The following is a 20,958-nucleotide window of genomic DNA, read 5'->3' as shown; positions in this document are numbered from 1 at the left end:
AAGACAGGAGACAACACTGTCTTCATTTGGAAAGAAAAAGTGTTTAACTAATAATTGTTGCAACATGATTTCGCAATGAATGGATAGATCCCTTCTTATGGGTAGAAAAAAACCTGCCATGCCCCTCCAGTTCCAGTTTGACTAAAGGTGAATTAGCGTGTGGGGGCTCAAACACAATTAAATATTTAAGAGGGCCCAAAAATGCCACATGAGCATGTTTTCCTAAACACATACTGTATATACATTTAAAATGTTTCTAAAACTTCTACAGCAATGTGAAACATTTTTATAGTAAATTCTAACATTGTATTTTAACTCTTGTTTATTAATTTCTTATTTCCAATATCTGTGAAATATCAGAAATACACACTTAGACTATGCTGAAACATTTTACATCTGCTTATCTGAGTATTTTCATTGGGGAAAAACATCTGGTGAAGTTTGTGTGATCCGGGTTTGTCCAACAGGTGGCAGTCTGGAATTAACAATAGAGGGCAGAGGTGCCTCCCATGGAGCCATTATTCAGTATACAGCATGAGAAAACTTGCTTTAGATGACACATTATTTCCTCTTGCATGATATTTAGGTTTTAATGAAAAGGTTTAACATTTTTGTTGTCTAAATAGGCTGGTAGTCATTGGGTCAGGCATTGAGTTACAGGACATGGGAATCCCACATACGTCTCCTCTCAACTCCACGTGATTTAAGTTGCTTTTTTCATGGTTTTGTTATTCTTTTCCAGTTTGATATTTCTGAATCTTGAAAATACTGATTGAAACATTTTGGCTGCATGTCTCTGTGTAAGTGCATGTGCAGTTGCAGTAAGTGTGGATGAGTGAAGGTCTAAACAGTGCCAAATGTGTTGGTGGTTCTGGGACTGAGTTTACTGAAGCTGCTGTAGGTGTAACAGGCCTCATTCAACATCTGGATAAGAAAGGAGGGGCAACCCCCAGTGATGCACCAACAACCCACTTGTTTCTCAGAAAGTTCACACATTTTTTTTCTGTTTACCGTGTTTTATTCTTTATTTGTATTAATTTACAGACTGAATTTGATTCACACTGCATCTATGCATGTCCAGTTACTAAGCACATTGAAATTGAGATTATGGTGAGGATTAAGGTTAATTTTAAGCTTTGAAGTTAATTCGGTGTAAAATACCTTTGGTTGTTTTTCTGATGACTTGTAATGTTGTTCTTGAGTAACACAAACCTCACATCTCTCATCACACAACCTCTTTGTAGAGGTCTTAGGTCAAAATCAGGCCACTGCAGTCGATTGTGTACAAACTCATCCAACACCCATGCCTTCTCCACGCCCTTATGTTCTGTCTTTTCAGTTTCAAGTTTGCTCCTTTTTCAGTCATAATAGTTTCAGTTAAGGCCTGCCCCCTCTTTCACTTCTGGTGACTGTATAAGTTTGAATAAACCGTGAGAACCCTATGAATTCCCACACCAAACGCTCTTCTCTGACCTGCAGGTCAAGTTAATAAATCGCTCAATCTCACCCTTCAAACAAAAAAAAAGAGAAACTAAATATGTCTTCATTCAATTTTGGTCATGTACATTAAGATAAGAATATGTGAGCATCTATCTATCTATCCATCACCTACTTCAAAGCTATTATAGATATACCTGCATACAGATACCTATCAATGAACACATCGGGAACCTTTTTTTTTTTATTTTTATAATCTGAAGTAAACTAGTGCTTTTTAGACTTCAGTTATTAAACCACTTAAAATTTTTGTCAAAACAACAACAAATTCACAGAGCAGTTGCTGAAGGTAGTACAATTTGTACAAGACTTCTGAAAGACTTTGATATTTTCTGTAATAACACACACTGAGCATCCACAAGCCGCAACTGCAGTCCTCTTGTCTGGTTTCTCGCCGATGTTGAGGAAAAAGCAGTGGTTCAGAATTGATTTTAATGTTCTCCTGTGTCTATAAAGCCCAAAATGGGTTGGCACGATCCTATATCGCGGACCTCCTACCTCTTATTCTATCCCCAGACCCCTAAATTCAGCTGACTTGGAGCTCCTGGCTGTCCTAAGATCCAAACTTAAATTCAGGGGCGGCCACACCTTTGCTGTTGCGGCCCCTAGCTGTGGAAAAGCATCCCCATTAGATCAGCCCCCTCAACTGAATCTTTAAAATTCAGACTCAGAACTTACTTTTACTCACTTGGTTGAATCCTCCTAATGCTTGATTTATTGACCTGTGCCTATGAGTTGTTTATTTGTGCCTGTGTGTTGTCTGCAGTGATGTTGAAGTCTTTTATATATTCATATATATCTATGTGCTTTGGTCTGTACAGCACATTGGTCAACATGGATTGTTTTAAATGGTGCTTTAAGAGTAAATTTGACTTGACTAATGAAAAAAATGATTTACACTATTCTGCCTTGATTCTATGCATTAAATATTTCTGTAGAATCTATTAGTTTGCAGTTAAAGGGATAGTTCACCCAATAAATAAAATTCAGTTATCATTTACTCACCCTCATGCCAACTGAGAGTCAGGTTTTGACAGGAAAACTCCCAAACAATGTAAGTGAATGGTGACCAGTTTTCAAACATAAAAGACAACTGGAAAGATACCATAAAATATCTTCATACTGCTCCTCTGGCATAATCCAAGTCTCTTTAAGTTCCAACATGCTGTTTGCATACCATCACACCACACACACAGTTCAGATGGTGTGCATGTGCATATGAATGTGGCTCCAAGCTAAGGATCTACAGTAAAGATTGAGGTTACAAACACAATGTAAATTTCATTTTTTAGTAAACTTGGCATGTTGGGGCTTTAGGAGACTTGAATTACACCAGAGTGATTATACCACAAGCAGTATGGAGGCATTTTATATTTTTATTCTGTTGTTTTTTTACATTTGAAAACTGGTCATCATTAACTTCCACTGTCTGGAAGATTCTGCACCACAGTTTTCCTGTGAAACTAGTGTTTTGTGGACTAAAAAACTAAACCTGACTGTCAATCAGCATGAGGGTGAGTTCATAATGATGGAATTGTCATTTCTGGGCAAACTATCCCTTTAACGCAGCTACTAGTGTTGCAAATTGTATGTAGTTTCCTTAATCAAACATTGGTAAAAAAAAATAAATAACGATCAATTAATTAATTAATCATTATTAAATACAAAATAAATTTTGCTTGTACCAGACAACACCAAATGCATTTCCCCCCCTCAATCAAAGCTTTATTTCCACAGCAACAACAGATTGTGGATTCTCTGATAGCATAATAAAACATAAAGACATAGAGGCCTACATATTGGACACATATACTTGTGTATCAGATAAGATGGGAAGCACACTCATAAAAATAATCTGTTAATATTTCATATCTTAATTTGACAATAGATTGATTCATTTTTTCTTGATCATCCCTCGCAGCCACATTCTTCATTTCTTGGTAGTCTTAACCTGTCACGAAGAGCTCTCCCATCAACAAAGTGAGACACCAGTGTCTAACCTGTTTATTCCTCTCTTCCTGTCCCAAAATTTTCGTGAGTCAGTTGGTTCACCCGTACGTTTCCACTTTACGGGGACACTCGTGGGATCAGGCAATAAATAATTGTGGTCCATCACGAGTGAAGAAAGAAAACAACCGTTTCGCGAGTTAATGTTGGCTTGTTAGCCGACTTTATCACCAAGACATGACAACTTACAGGCGACCAAACAAAACCAACCCTTACTTTTAATTAGATTATAGATATCTCTGGGTATAAACATTGTTGGAAACGTGGGATAATGCAGGCACACAACTCAACAAAATATATAACAAAGGCCGTGTTGTTTTTAGACGTTTTAATGTGGAAACGTTAACGTTAAGTTACATGTTATGCCTATGACTTACAGTTGTGGTCATGAGGTGCTGGACTTACAAGTTCAAGAGATAGTTAGCGACGTCTCCGTCAGTTCGTAGATTCTTTTCTTCTTTTAACTTTCTCCATCTTGTGAAGCTATGAAATATGTTTATCCTTGTTTTTACTCGCAAACGGTCGCTTTCCTTCCTTGCTCTCAGACCTTCTTCAGATCGACGGACTGGTTTCGAGTTTTTCGCCACTGGAGCCGAAGCCCTATGATTAAAAGAAAAAAAATAAAAGAATTGTGATGTTGTCGTCCGTTGTTTTGCCATTTGAGATAAGTAATCTCCTTCCTTAATGTGTCTAAACAGAGCTAACGTTAATATTCATTTCAATAACAACTTTCAGTTAGCTTGTTTTTAAAAGCTCGCGCCTGATTTCCGCCAGGAACAACAGCACTTCCCGTCGGCACCCTTCAGAATAAAAGCATGATCTGAAGAAAAAAAAAACTTAAATTGCACAAAGGTTTGTCAAAATACTCTTTATAGACTGAATTTTATGATTAAAAACATCCAATATGGCATACAAAAGGAAAGAATATAAACTTTAACATTATTAAACTAAAAGTTACAACAACAGAAAATACAGTAGTTAACATTGAAATAATGTGAAATAAAGTTTAAAAAAATACACCAAAAGAAAAAAAAAAGTGCACAAAACATATGTGAATAAAATAAAATGGACCGTGAGAATGAAATATGTGAAGGTTTTGCATCAGGTAATGACGCGTACCAAGAGAATTGGGGAGTTTTTGTGGTTTTTCATATGAAAAATGAGACTGCTTCTAGAAAAAAGAAAAGGGGATTCACAGAATTTCATGCTCGTCAACATTAAATATATGCCTGATATACATATATTTTTTTAATTTTACTAGAGACAGATACTATTGTGTTGTAAAGGTGGTATTAGTTTCTTTCACATAACAGTGTTTTTCTACTGAACAAAAAATATGGCCAGAAAACTGAAATTATGTCCAACCTTTAATTTAAAAAAAAAAAAGCAGTGTAATTTCAGCTGTTTTATGAAAGTATATAGTTAAACAGTGTCCACATATTTCACAACAAAATAATTTGCAGGATTGACATTGCAGTATTTTACTTCTTTGGCTTGGTTACATATAGGATTTTTATTAGACAATAGCTATTGTTTCCAATTCATGTCATTAATAAAAGAATCCAAACAACATAGCCAAACTCACCTCTTAAAGGGACCTTGGGGCAAAAACACGCTCTATAGGCCCCTACTGACAGCCCCATCCCACTGCCCTCTATTAACTGTGTATGTACCCTGTTGCTTAAGTCCAGAGAAACCTGTACTCCTATGATTGGTTAATACATAATAATTTGTGGGGTTACTACTACAAAGCACAGCAAAATTAGCCAATGATGCAGGAGTGAGCTTAGCTGAGATTTACTTAATTAGTGGGTGTGAAGGAGGGGCACATTATTTCTGTCAAACAAGGACTTTAATATTCCCTAATCAGGTTTCTCTGGACAGATGCCACAGACTACCTGGATAGCTAAATGTTTGACCGTGGATCCAGGTGGCAGGGGTGTGGTGTCTGTGTTATATGATAATATTCATATCAATATTCCCATCACATAATCACTTAACAAGGCAGGGAGGTTTCTGCAGATGAAGCCACCAGCACAAACTTCTAGTGGGTCATAAGTGGTGATTGAAAGGTATTATCGTTTATATATTTTTTAAAGGAAAATGTTGCATATTATACCTTTAACACATTTACTTATTTTACAGTTATTGATCCTACCCTGCTGATTGCATTGTTTGGCGCAGTCCCACGGGAATACCATGAACAATTTACCAGACTGAGGCTGTAGCATTCCTCCACCTTACTTGCGAGATGTCTGACACTGCTTAGTTGGAACAAAGTTTTGCCACCATGTCTCATCGTAAACTTTTTTTTTGCATTTACAGTTAATAAAATTAACAAATCCTATTGACATGCAGTAAACTTTTGGCTTTTGGGGCCTCTTTTGCCCACTTTGTCTAGTTGGCAACCCCACCTTGCTTATGCTCCTCTGCTGGATGAAATGAGTTGACATTTATTTTGCCAAGATTACAGAACCCTAACCCTAACCCTATGGACAATGCTATAAAAACATAGCAATCATGGTAGGTTTTGAATTTAACTTAGAATAAATATATTGTTTAGAGTTTTTTTCAAGCATACAAATACGAAGATTTCTGTGATGCTTCAGTCCATTACAATCCATTAAATGCACCTGTAGTGGTATTAAAGCAGAGCTAAACATGTGTTGGTGCATCAGTGTGACCCACGGACAGAGTGTGCTGACTCCCTCAGCATCTCCCGCTGTGTGGGACCATCATGTCACTGTGCTCGGCGGAGGGATACAATAACCAATGTCATCGTGGTGCTGAGGCTCTCGCAAAGCAAAAATGTCTGCCTAAGGGAAACTCGTAACTGATATATAGAGAGGATATTTTCCCAGGTATTGCCGTTTAAACCAATATTTCGCTATTTGGAAGCGTATTGCAAGACAGCGAGTCTTCACCAGATCACCCTAGTCGGGATTTTAATCGGGAAAAAGGTAAAATATGAGTGGGAGTTTGTCAAAACCTCTCGGACCTGTGAAAGAAGTTGGGAGTTGAGAAAGACCATCATTGCGTTTTGTGCTCTGGAGCTGGGGATTTAGACTGTCATTTGCAGAATTTGTTAGGTTATGTTACTTATCTTGAACCGGTGTGTAATTTATGTTTCACTCGTCTGGACGGCTACTCTGTGCTCATGTCTACACAGAGTAAAACCGCTGCAGCTGGCTGCGGCTCGCTAGCGCTTTTCAATCCATATGAATCAGTTACTGCAGCTAGCGTTAGCCAGCTAGCGGTTAGCTAAGTGGCGTTAACTAGGTGCCTCCGCTAACGTTAACCATCGTTATGCTTGAAAACCTACCTCACAAATCACTGACATTAACGTAGTTAGAGGCAGTCTAATTAATGAGTTATATAAATGTGTTTCCAGCAGTGAGTGGCGTTATTGCAGAGAAATACTGTTACTGTAATTATGCGATGCTGCAGGCAGGCAGGTCCTGGTTTTAACAAGCTGTGCCATCCATTCAGAGCGCCTCCACCTTATCTCTCTTGTTAATCAACGCACTGGAGGAAAACACCAAACCTGTTCCAATTAAATATTTGCACTATTTGCAAAATTATGGCGTGGCCAAACTGCCAGTGTTTCTATATGCTTCAGTGCCAGAGCCAACTTTACTTCACAGTGATGGTCTTTATTCCGCATCCCACAACAAACACCTCTCCTGGCATTGGTCATCTCCTCTCCGCTGTTGAATAAGCCAGCAGAGATGTGACCTGATGGACTGTGTTTTCTTCAGGTTTCTAGATCGCCAGGATGAATCCTCAGCAGCGGATTGCCGCTCTCGGAACAGACAAGGAATTAAGTGATCTACTGGATTTTAGTGCGGTATGATGGATTTTCTTTTTACCTCCTGCTGCCATGCAGCTCTCAGGGCTTAGAGGTGTGAGCACCAAATAGGCTAACGCATGACTAATTGATTAGTTCCTATTAAAGTTAAGTAATAACGATGATACAAACTATCCTTCCTTTCTGATAATCATGAGAGGCTTTCTGGATAAGCGCATCTGATAATCTGAATGGTCACTTTAACTAATGAGTTTAATTGTAGGTATTTGCCTTTATTCTTCCTTCCAGATGTTCTCTCCACCTGTAAGCGGAGGCAAAAACAGGCCCACTACACTTGGAAGCAGTCAGTTCAGTGCATCAGGTAGGACCTGATTATAGAGCTGGACAATATATTGATATTATATCGATATTGTGATATGAGACTAGTTCAAGTTTGGTTTATTGGTCATATATAGGTGAAGACAGGGTCATTGCAATGTAATGTGTAGAGCTGCAATAATTTATTGAGGAGTTCAGAGTAATTTTTTAATGGAAAAAAAGAGGTAAAATGTTCTGATTGTAGTTTCTTAAATGTGATTATTTTCTGGGTGCGTTACTCCTGCTGAATAGCTTTGGGTTGTGGACAAAACATGACATTTGAGGATGCCATCTAAGACACTGGCAAACACTGATTGACATTTTCCACCATTTTTGACATTTTATAGACCAAACCACTTATCACTTAATTTGAGAAAATAATCAACATATTCAATTGACAATGAAAATAATTGTTATAAATGTGTTGGATGGGAAGAACTGGTCAGCTCAGCTTTAAGAGCACATAACAGATATAAAATAAGACAGAGATTTAAATAAAAATTGAATCAGGTATAATAACAGCAATACTAACACTATATAAATATTGAAATTTAGAGTACTTGTGCAAGAGTAGGACTGACAGGTGTGTACAGGATATTGCACTCTGTCATTCTTTTGTATATGGGTAGAAAACAGCACTATATAAATATGTTAAGATGAGGAGTGTGTGTGAGATGACAGTATACAGAGTATTGCACATTAGGTATGTGTAAGTTGTTTTTTGTGTATGGATAAGTTAAAAAATAAAATGATATAAATATGTTCGAATGAGGATGTATGCAAGAGAAAAGTAAAGTGACAAGTGTGTACAGAGTTTTGAACAATGGACTAGACATTGTCTTAGATTTTAGGTATCATTATATTGTGCTGTGGCACAAGTGTTGCCTTTTCTTCATTTTAAATCTGCATTACAGTAATGTGATGTAATTTTCTGAACTTGCCAGACTGTTCTTGCTACTCTTTTATTTGCCTTTACCCACTTAGTAATTAAATCCACATGATAATTTATCAAAAAATCTCACTGTGTTAATATTTTGTGAAAGCGCCAATAGTCATCCCCACTATATTGTCGCAATATCAATAGCGAATTATTTGGTCGAAAATATTGTGATATGTGATTTTGTCTATATTGTCCAGCCCTACCTGTACCCTGAAACTGATTTCAGTAAACCCTCTGATAATATGGCCTTAGTTTTCAGACTTGCATTGTATGTGATTCTTTCCCCTCCTCCTGGACGCCTGTGTCTATGCTGCTCACATCTGGTGCTTGAAACATAAGCTGTCCACCTGGAATTATAGTGGAGTGCTGTAGTAAAGATGTAGAACAAAGCACCGTTTAGGCCACAGACATGTGTAAATGTTTTATTGATCTAATCGGCATCATGGTGTAATACAGTGAATCTTTTTTCCTTACTGTCAGATGAATAATTAAGGTAATAAATGAGGCATATTTTGGCTGCTTTGATCAAAGTGTGTTAAGTGTCACAGAAACAATACAGGATGTTCTTATCAGGGTTTGCTGGTAGGTGTGTTGGAGGCAAATTTTGGATCAGGTTAATTAATATGTCTGAGTGAGATCCTTGTGAACAGAACTGGAGCTGCTTGTGAATTGTAGTGTAGTTTGAGATTGTGAGACGTCTTCTCGTTGAGTTTTTCTGTGTTCTTTTTTTCATTGCACAAGAATCAGTTTGATGATTTAGCCGTCCTTCTGACACACATTGAATTGTCTGTTTTTGTTTATCTGTGATCATTTTTATTGTTGTTTGTGGGTGGTTTGGTTGTAATGGCAAGAGTTCAGGTTCCCTGCTTATGGATCGTTTCCTAGCTATAAATGTTACAGGACAGGACATTAATCCGAAGCACATCTATTGTCTGATGTGCTACTAGAGAAAGTCAACAATCAAGCATTATGTTTTCTGAAAGCATGTTTTGTGTTCGTCCACAAAGCCTCGTTGTAGTCAGTTATCTGTGAAACGAAAGACACACACTTGGTGGAAACTGAACGAAAAGACAAAGAAACAAGAACAGAGCTGTCACTCATGAACTATGGAGTTGTGGGGATGAATTTTAGAATATCTAATCATTCAAGCAATTAGGACGTTGTCTGTCTCTCTGTGTGTGTGTCTGTCTGTCTGCTCTCCTCAGTAAAACCAATGCCAACTCTGATCAAACTGATGTGGGTTTTTAAATGAAGTCATACTGTCCTGGTGAGATTCCCACAAGATATTTCTTTTATGTAGAACTGCAGCAATTAATCACTATGAATCAATTATTAAATTAACCCCAACTATTTATTTTGATAAGTGGCTAATTGGTTAAAGTTATTTAAAATTTGATTCCAGTGTTTTAAATGTGAATATTTTCTGGTTTCTTTACTCATTTGTGACAGTAAACTGAATATTTTTGGATTGTGGGTATAACAAGACATTTGGGGGACATCATTTTGGGCTTTGGAAAAAAAATGATAAACGTTTTTGATAATTTTCTGTCATTTTAAAATCAAGCAAGTAATTGATTGATCAAAAAAGTAAGTGACAGATTAATCAACAAAGAAAATAATTGTCCTAATTTTATGTATTAATGACACAAAGGCTCCTTGGCTGTTATTGTTCTGGTTGTTTTTAAGAATCATATGGGAACAGTTGTTTTTAAACACAGACAAAATGTGTGATACACCTTTTAAAATAATGCAGTTCAGTACAGCAACATCACTGTCTGCAGCCTCAAAAATAACTGAAAACACCTTTCTGAAAAAGTCTCAACAACAAAAAAGGATTTATTGCATTCATCCCTTTTTTATTGGATTTCATCAGATTACTACATACAGGTGTACCTAATAAACTGGTAACTCAGTGTGTGCTTTCTAATCGAGGATAACGAACAATTCTCACAAGTCTTATTGTTCTGTCACCTAAAAAACACCACTGATGATACATATTGAAACTTTTGATTCTTACAATGTCATGTTTTTTTTTTTTGGTGTTGTTTTTTTTTTTGTCAAAACTAGACTGCATCCTCCATACACTGATTGTATAATCTCAACCATCAATGTCATCCATCTTCAGTACAGACAAGGCATTTATGTGCTTTATGATTTAATATACAGTAGTAAGATGTGGACAGCCACCTTTAGTCTGGGCCTTGCACTCTGTGACTTCTAAAATAGGCCAACATCAGCACGGTGCTTTTTGTTTGGAACAGAAAAGAGTTGTAGACTGTCAGGAGAATTGTGTGTTACAGCCTGAGCTCATTGTCATGGCTGTGTGTTGTCTGGTGACCAGTTTTGTCTTTTAGAAATGTAACAATGTAAAAAAAAAACGGACATGACAATTGGACTCTTCAAGTTAATGATTCTATTTATGAATTGTATTTATATTGTTGTAATTTCCAGAAGATTTCTGTTGGAAATATAGTATTTCTCATGTTAACTGTTAAATATTCTGGCATATATCTTTGTCACAACCATATTTTTGTAAAAATCAATTATCAGCCTATGTATTATTTATTATTCTTCTCACTTGTCATCTACCTACAATGACCTAAAAAGACTCAAGGGAATTTGCAGCATATTAACTTTTTAGAAAGCAGCCATAATCTGATTGTTTTGGATGACGCAATATTGCATCCACATATGATTATTTACGTGATGGTGGATGCATTTTGTTACCAGGCCAACACTGAGATTTGCATAGCTTTCGATTCTTAGATATGATCAGTGTCCTGTTTGTTTATTTCTGTATCGATTTGCAGTGTGAAATAAAACGTATTGCTCTTACTATGATTTAACTCAAAGGTGATGACAGTTGAGGGCTTTGACTTGTGGTTAAGAGCTTTGTATGTCAATGTATGGTAAATGGCAAATGGGATCTTAAGTATTACCCCAGTGTAATGGAGAACCTATTAAAGCTTTAATGATTCCAGACTAAATGTAACAAAGATAAATTAGTTGGTAGTTTTCTGATTGGTTTGGTTGGTTAATTTGTTTCAGTGGTGAAAAAGATAAATATGTATTCATATTCACTGATACAATATACCAACTTATAGTTTTGAGGGTTTAAATATAGTCTATATCTACAAGCATAACATTTAATGTATATTCTTCCACTATTAAAAAAGTCACATCAATACTTCAGGTGGTTTCTGATCATTGTTTTTTTTTATTTTTTTTGAACAATTTTCAGTAACTAAATTATACAAAATTAAACCTTTATCATATAAGAAATAATGATGTCAGAATGAACTGCTGCAACTTGAAGTGTATCAGGCCTATAGTGAGTAAATTCCTCCGCCCCTCAGTTTATAGTATGTGCTCCTACGTGTCTGATCCTCAAGGCAGGGGAAGAAGCACCTACATAAGTGATTGTGAACATAAGGCAAGTGAGTGTGCAGACAGAAGTGTGGAAATTGCAGGGAATGAGAGTTGGGATTATTGCATCTCAGCTGGGCATAGCCAGATAATTGAGGCAGAGTGGGACTGGCAAGACCCTTCAAAAGTGTGCCAGAGAAAGATGGATTGGAAAAAATACCCAAAGTGGCTCTAACAGAGATTCATCACTTCTCCCTTCCAGCTGTGTTGATGATGCAAATTTGATGAGGCCATTGACTCTTTAGTGCAGCGGGCCAGTGGATGGCTGCTGTTGAAAGGGTAATTTTCATTTAGTGGTATGTAGAGGTACATTTGTTGGCTGTGACCAGCAGCTAGTGTAGGTTGGTTTGCCAGTCAGTGGATCCCAAAATAAATAACAAAAAAACTGAGCATGCTTTATTGCTGGGCACAGCCACAAAGAGCCTCACTGCTGCCTCACTTTGAGTTCAGTTTGGTCACGACAGAGGACTGAGCTGCAGTCCTGTGTGATGATCTGAATAAATTCTTAACCTGGCTACAAATGATCAAATTATTCATTAACAGGTTTTTCTCACTAAAATATTATGATCTTAATTGGCAGATTCCCAGTTTGTCTGTAAAATAAAGGTTCAATTGAATAAATCAATGAAATTCTTAATGTTAAAATGTGAAAACATGGGAAAGTTAATGTTTTTCTCCAACGCATGAAGCAACAACAAGTCTGTCTCTTAGTAAAAATAATAAAAATGAATAAAACATTTGGAAATTCTTAATATAAATCCACTGAAATTCTGAATTTGAGTTCACTCATTACTCACTCATTATATGAGAAAGAAATTAGACTTACTTGAAACTAGTACATGTTGAATTGTGCAAACCTCTTAGAATGACTCAAAGTACAATTTATCTGAACTGTCTAAGTTACTTTTACTAAAACACTCTCATTTGACATCACTAAAATGCATTAGTGTATGTAAAGCACATTTTCTTTACATCATAGTGTCAATGTACGTGTCTCTTTGTTTTTCGTGTGATTTTTTTTTAAAAATATATACCTGTCAAAAAAATTCAGAGTAAAGTTTATAAAAATATAGTGCTGACTATGTGTGGGCATTATGGCTAAAGTCTATCATGGTATATTACATGGAAAGGCTGTATAGAATCATACAGTAATTGTGCATACTACACTTACCATGCTTCATCACATTTGATCATTTTCTCATTTTATTTGGATCTTCCATACAAATAAAAACAACTCTCTCCCACTCTGTATTTACAGAGAGTGTATTTATTTCACTCTCCTCCATGTTTTGCTTTCACGGTTTGCAAACCTGCTTAGAGGTCCATTTAGTGGCAGAGTAAGGGAAAACTCACACGGTGGAAACGGTATTGTCAATCGGTGGACACTTTTCTTCTGTTGAATGGTATATACCATCATATTGCCCAACCCTGCTGTTTACAGTTGACTGTTCTTTAAATCAGCCGTCCGGTTCTTACTCATGGTCATCCATTATAATAGATCATAATAATCATTTTGGTTCATAGCCAGTTTTGTGACTGGAACTTTATAGGCAGTCCTCAACTAAATCACCGGGGTGTCTCTCCCTCTGTCTCTGACTCGCTGCAAATATGTTACCTCTCTCCAGAATGTAGCTCTAAATGATGGCAGGTCAGTGTAATTTATACACAGACATCAACTCTGTCTGATCCCTGTGTCCCTGTGAAAACTGTTTGGTTCTTCGTAGTCTAGTTTTTACTTCACATTCATTATTTGTATACATGTGTTCCAGACAGGCATTTGTTTCACCATAGTACTGCTCTGAGTTCATTTATACAGGAAAAAAACATTAAGCCAAAGCCTCTCAGCAAGTCAGCAAACCCGGATATGTTTACATTAATGTGGACCTCATCAGTTAAACTTGCCAGACTGTGGATAGTCAGTGGTGTAATAAAGCCAATATCATTAGGTGTAATATGTAATTTTCTTTTAGGAGGTCTTAAACAAATTATTACTGTAGTAGTCACACATAAACATGTTTTATCTTTGCTCAGAAGGGTAATTTATTTGTTTTGGGTCATAGGAAATGCATTTGTGCTGGGAAACTGGTTAACTAGTTTTTAAATGACTGACATTTCTCATTTCTCGTTTTAGTCAAGATGCCGCCTGGACCAGAAGCTTTTTTTTTTTTTTTCATTTTTGTCCTTTTTTTCTCACCCCTTTAGGCCTGTAGTTTTACTGACAACTGTTATTGAGTGACAGGAAATATGTGATCTCAGAAGGAATTGGATAAAAGAGATTTTACCTTCACTGAAACTAGCTGTTATAGGTGAAGTTGATAATTGTGTTTGAATGTGTTTCATTATAATGATTCTATTAGAATTATATTAAAACATAATTGATTTTCAGTGTTCATGTTGTGAAGTGTTTGTTTTCCTTTATTGTATGTCCTGAAAGAAATTATTCGGCCAGTTTAAATTTTGATGTAATTGCTGTAAATATGTAATGCCTTGTATCACTTGATTTACATCTTGGGTTTTGTGAGCATGTATTTTAATAATGAATTATTGCCATTGTTGAGGGTTTATAACTTTTATGTTTTACTATAGTTTTTTTATTATCATTATTATTATTATCCAGAGCCACTTTTGTTTCATCTGCAATTTTTCTCTTTCAGTCTTTCCTTCATATAAAAAATACAATTCATCTTACAAATGATTAAAACTTAACATCTATTCTTAGGTATTTTGTTGCATATAATAAACAGGTCCAAATACATTAGTCAAAAAAATCTCATTTTATATATGTGTTAATTAGTACCAACAATAAAGACAATGGTAAGATGATTATTTAATACAAAATGTGTCCGATAGTGATGTGATCAAGGGTGTTTTCACACCTGTAGTTCGGTTCATTTGCACTGTACCAGTTCCTCTTCACACTGACTGTTTATAAATGAACCAAGAAGAGTAAACATAAAGTTACACAGACTAAGCCATTGGTTGGGCGGTTTTGTTGATGTCATTGTGCATCATCAGTGTAACATGGACCCATACGGGGAAATTTAAATTCTGGTGACTGACAATGAGTCATGGTTCTAATGTAGATATATATATTTGTTATCTGGTGTCACAAGAAGTAACTACACATGAGCATTATTACTATTAATAGACTGCAAATCAACCTCATGTTATGAATAATGACAAACGAGCAAAGACAGGATGAAAGACTTGTCTGTAATTATTGCACCAGAGTTTGATGAACAACTCTCACACAAACAAATTCCACAAAATAGGAAAACACATGAGAGTTTGTTTTAACCAAACCAGAACAGATTTGATATGAAAGCACAAGAAAATTGAGTGTTTTCTTAGTGTGGGACTATCTGTTCTAGCTATGAATTGGACACTGACATGAGGCTGTGTCACTGGTGGTGAAATTGTGAATAAACAACCCGATATTTTTATTTTTTCGCCAAGTACCATTAAGCTGAAGGTTTTGCAATGCTTTAGCCATGTTGCATGATCTCTCATCAGCTGTATTTCATCAGGGACAAGTCTTACGATTGATGCAGAAAAGTACTTAGTCTTTCTGTTGGACGACTTGTTGTTGAATTGGGAGCTTTCGAGGTTGCAGCTGTTTATGAATGACCCAGCTGAGACAATGAGAAAAGAGGAGTCAACTATGATCACAAAGCTTTGGCTTGCACTGTCCATTAAACCATTACTGCAGGTTTACAACACATTTTACTCATCTTAATCTTTTGAAATCAGCCACATAATTCAACATATTTCTTCTCATTGTTACACATAGAACATGTTTTTGAGAGTTCTTTATAGTAAAATGATGTCTCACCATCATAGCCAAGGTCACACTTCTAAATATTGCTTGACATGAACTTAAAAATAACCACATATTGGGAAAATGTTTCCCTCAGTAGACAAGTTTCATATTATGACAAAGTACAAATGGATGTCAGGGCAGCTTTAGTTACAGATCTAATTAATCAGACTTCTTGCGTGTGCTGAATCCTGACATCTCAGCAGTATAAATACAGTTAGTCCACCTATAATTTATGCAGGATATAAAAATTCCTGAGGGTCACCATACTTTCAGGACATTCAAGGATACAAAATGAATCCACCATATGGCCTACAAAAAAATTGCTGAATATAATTTTTCTAGTTGTTAAGTATTTTTGACAGGCCTGCAAATTCCATCACGAACTTGATTGTGTGACCGGACAAGTCAAGTAAAATGCATAATATTGAATCCTCAAGCAGTGTTGGAAGTTGTGACCGGGACCACCAAGGTAGACGGGGAAACTAACATTTCCCTGTCTCCCTCTGGTGTAGCCATCTTTCATTTAAGACTTTGTCACAGTCACTGGTTCACTCTTTTCCTCTGGAACAAACCCAAAACATAGCCAGACATGCAAATATCAACCCTGGTCCCCCAACAGTGGAATTCTGTTCTTAAATTAATCAAATTCATATTAGTTCACTATTATTTTAAAAGCACCAATTAGATGTTAAAGTAAAGTACATTTTTATGTTTCTTCTAAATCTCTACTTAAAATTTACAGAATAATCACAACAGAAAGGTGTTTCAATGTAGTCCACCCTCAGTGATTTAAATGGTGAGAACAAATACTAGAAAGACCCCTCAATGCAATTCAGTTCAACAGCACAGAGCAACAGCACTGCACTGGAGTCCTACATCAGACTACATGAATACGTTTAAACAGTAAGATTCACATTTTAATGCCTTTCTTTGTCATCTGGGATGTGAAATATCAGAAAGTAAAAGTTTGCATCCTCCTGCTTATAGTTCAGGTGGTTGACAGTGCGTCACCTGCGATTCGTTTCTGTCATCGTTTTGTGGTTTGTACTGATTTTTAGACTTGGTTCGTAAAGTTTACAGCCAGCAATGCTGTTGAAATGCTCTGTGTGCAATGATGCAGCTGAAAAACAATCACTAAAACTTGAAACCATTTATTTGACTGTCTCTCATCAGTTTAACTCCAATGCATGTTGTCATCTGGAAGTTTTTTAAGTGTGCCAGCAAACATAACAATATATTGTATTTATGATTCTCCTTATTTATACATTTTCATTGAAATTTTATCCCTGGACATTTTTGTGAGCTTCTGTTGGTTTTATCCTGCTATTGTATTTAGGGTTGCAAATTTTGTGCATTATAAGTTTAAATTTAAGCTCCTTTATTCAACAAATGACCAGAAAAAAACAATGTCAAATGGGGTTCAATTACTGCCATTTCTAGACTATTTATTAATTATTGATAGTGCTTTTTTAATTGGTTAAAATCTTAACAGTAATTAATTATTAACATTCTTAATTGTAATGCAGTCTAGGGATATTAATCAGTCAATTTCTCTCTTAATTAATCAACCAATAGTCGTTTGTGTATAAAAGCAAATGGTGAATAATGTTGATCAGTGTTTCCCAAAGCCCAAAATGACATCCTCAAATGTTTTGCCCACAACCCAAAAATATTCAGTCTACTGTCACAGAGTGGTAAGGAAAGCAGAAAATATTCACATTAAGAAGATGGAATCAGAGAATTTATCCTTTTTCCTTAAAGTGTTCAAACAGATTGATTATCAAAATAGTTGGTGATTAATTTAATAATTGATTATCAATCACTTGATCGATTAGTCATTGCAGCTCTAATGCAGTCTGACTGACAGAGGGAAAAAAAAGTCTTGAAGAATCTTGGTTGACAGAGGGGTCTCTGAATCAGCATCTTGAATCAGTTGAATCAGCATCTTTCTTAAACAGATTTCACAAAACAGAAGATTGTAACCTTTGTGAAGGAACGATTTATTGGGGATTTATTGGCTGTATTAGACTGCATCGTGTTAATTTAGTTGTACCTAATACACTGGTGACAGAGTGTATGTTCATCAGATATTTGCAGACTTAGTCTACTATCAGTTTGGTGTGGAGCAGATATGTTTGGGTTACCAGAGGTTTTTTGTGATGCATCAGATTTTTGGTGTGTCTGTAAAACCAAAACAGTGAGCAAAAAGTAGCTTAAAAGCTCAGTAGAGTTGCAGAGTTGTTGATAATTCTTTGTGGAGTTTTTTAGCAATCTTTCAAATTATCATTGATACAAAAATATTGATTATAGCTGATTGAGCATACTGTGTGTGAGAAGAGAATTGGCGTCCTTTTCATGTTGTAGGATTTTGTGCATCTTTGCTACAGAGTATTTAAAAGTAGAGCAGCATCCTCTGAATTCATAAGACCTAAATTACAGCCAGTGCATTTGTGTTTTTTCCTCTTTTTTGCCTCTTGTGTCAGTGAGTAATCTTATTGTGCTGCCTCGTCTGTGCTTGGAGAGGAGAGGGGACCCTTGAGCCCTGGTAGGAGATAGTAATCAGACGAGATGACAGCCAGTGGCCCAGAGAACAAAAACTGACCACTGTTGCATTCAGTGTGTAAAAAGGCCTCAGTTGGGCTACAATATGTCACATTGGTGTTGTCACAGTACCAAAATTCAGCTCCTTTTATAGAAGTTAAATTTGCAACAAAAGTAGCTCTATCAGAGTTATGAATATGGATGATAATGCACCCAAATTATGAGGTTACGAGACTACTGACTATATGCAGAGTATCTTTTTAAGTCACTGCCATACGTAGTAATTATGAAGACTTTTAAAGAGGAAATGAACCTGCTGTGTGTTAGCAGCAAAACAACATGTTTGTCGGGATGAAACTTATCTATAACGCTGCTCACTGGAGCGTGATTTCTGGTTCGAGAAATGTCACTGACTTTCTGATGAAGTATATAATTAGATTTCTGACTAAGAATTGATTTGCAGCAATGACAGTTGGAGATGAATCATCTACACCACTGTGTATGTAATTTATCACATCTCAGATTGGGTATAGTTCACAGGTACCTCAGAACCAAATTACCTTTGCATCAGTTCTCTACAATACTGATGTGCCCAGTTAGAAGTCAATAAATTACCTAAGAAGTACCAGTTAATCTGTATAGAACATAGTTCAGGATAATTAATAGTTATCATCTGTCTGTTAAGCTGCTTACTGAACTATACTTTGACTTTGTAAATCAGAGAACAAGTCCACTTTCTCCATGTTTTGAACTCTGATTACAGGCGTTGCTTGCATTTGGCTGTGCAGGTTCTACTTCTGCTTTTATCATAGTTGTTTGTTTCAGTCTTGTAAATTCTGTTTCTTGGATCGTATGCCTTATATAGCTACATGGAGGTACCTCAGTCCATATTATCTTACACATTTAAAAGTTAAAAATATTCTTAATATTGAAGTTTTGTTTGTTGCTTGCTATATTATTATTTTTTTCTGAGCATACACAATTTTGTGAAATCTGATATATTTTTTTATTTGAAGCTAAAAATGAACAAATGGTATTGCATTTTGCTGAGACAGATGAAATTACAACAGGGACAATCAATAACTTGGAGAATGTTGATGCTGTACCCGATCTGCAATTATGTTTTGTTTGTGGGGACTTTGGCTTTTACTGCAACACAATATTGTTTCAAACAGCAAGAACAATTGAAGCATCAAATATGTTTACAGACTATATCACATAAATTAGATTCTAAAGATCAGATATTATATTTTTCAATATATGCCAGATGGTCTTGCTTTGCAGTTGGGTGGAGTTATTGATTTTATTTGTTTATCTGTTTGACTTTTGAAACAGAGGTTTTCTTTCATTTAAAAATGAGTTTTATCAAGTTTTAGTCCTCAGCTGTTTGTAAGTTGCTTTTTGGTGCACTGAAGCACATAAAATGGTGTTTATTTGTGGCCATGATTTATGCAAAGCAAACTGAATGACACCACAGAAAAAATGTTTTTGTGTCGTGAAGCTTTACTTTTGTAGAGATGAATTAGCCACCTTTCTTATTAATTTCCAAATGGGGAAAAACACATAGTTAAGTTGTAAAATCACATCCTAATTGTGCCTGTTTTCAGGGGAGATGATATATCAGTACTTCTACTAATACAATTTGTACTTAAGTGAGATTTTAATTAGACTGTAGATAAGACATTCAGTAGGTTTGTTGTTTGATTTATCTGTAGCATTGGCAACTTCTATGCAGGTTACCTCTAAAGAGTTTAATTGAATTTGAGGATTTGACTACTGACTTGACTGTTTTTGTGACGCTCACACACATTAATAAGCAGCTCGGCAAAATTCCCTATTCACAGTTTGTTTTAGCTCAGTTTTGGGGGACTTATTATGCTAAGCTCCACATGTTGTTCTAGCTGTCAATTAGGGGTGCAACTAATGACTGTTTTCATCAACTAATCTGTCAAGTATTTCCTATTGAATAAAATGTCAGAAAATTGGGAAAGATGCCACCAAAAATTGAACATTACTCCCTCACATTTCTTATTTTGTCCAACCAATATATAATTTACAAAGTAATGAGACTACATTTTGTCTTAGATTTCATTAGGTATTCCCATTTAAAGTGATGTAATTCTCTGAACTTATCAGACTGTTTTAGCTCTTCTATTATTTGTATTTACTCCTTTAGGCATCATATCCACATTACTGATGATTATTTATCAGATGTCTGATTGTGTTAACATTTTATGAAAGCACCAATTGTCATCCTACAATAGTTTTGCATTATCAATATGTGATTCTTGGTCAAAAACATGTATCATGTATTAGGATATTTGATTTTGTCTGTATCGCCCAGCCCTATTTAAAAAGGGCTCATTATCTCTTGCAAGATAACATTCAGAGAAAAGGCAGAAAACACTTCTTTGTCTTCAGTGTAGGATTATCCATATTCCATGTACAATACAGGAGTACAATAGATTTAAACTGACAACATTTGGCTAAACACAATAACAGTGTACTGCATGAAATTGTGTATTTAATAACCAGTATTGTCTTTGTGATTCAGTTGTTCAC

At 35.9% G+C, this 20,958-nt stretch overlaps 1 protein-coding gene across 4 annotated transcripts in view; it reads left to right on the top strand.

The window, feature by feature from the left end:
- The first annotated feature begins 6,275 nt into the window (after positions 1-6,275).
- tcf12 (transcription factor 12) overlaps positions 6,276-20,958 on the top strand; it is a 102,542-nt gene continuing 87,859 nt past the window's right edge. For 3 of the 4 annotated variants that reach the window (XM_084717871.1, XM_084717861.1, XM_084717852.1), the window contains exons 1-3: positions 6,276-6,464; positions 7,263-7,351; positions 7,601-7,673. In XM_084717871.1, the coding sequence (XP_084573997.1) occupies positions 7,280-7,351; positions 7,601-7,673 (145 nt within the window). In that variant the 5' untranslated portion in view covers positions 6,276-6,464; positions 7,263-7,279. The remainder of the gene's footprint in view (positions 6,465-7,262; positions 7,352-7,600; positions 7,674-20,958) is intronic. The other variant, XM_084717880.1, reaches the window with a different exon arrangement.

The sequence above is a fragment of the Lutjanus erythropterus genome, chromosome 1 (genome assembly GCF_056507025.1).
Source record: "Lutjanus erythropterus isolate fLutEry1 chromosome 1, fLutEry1.hap2, whole genome shotgun sequence".
NCBI classification, from domain to species: Eukaryota; Metazoa; Chordata; class Actinopteri; order Lutjaniformes; family Lutjanidae; genus Lutjanus; species Lutjanus erythropterus.
Note: the sequence above shows the minus strand (reverse complement) of the source record. Positions and strands in the feature narration are given on the sequence as shown.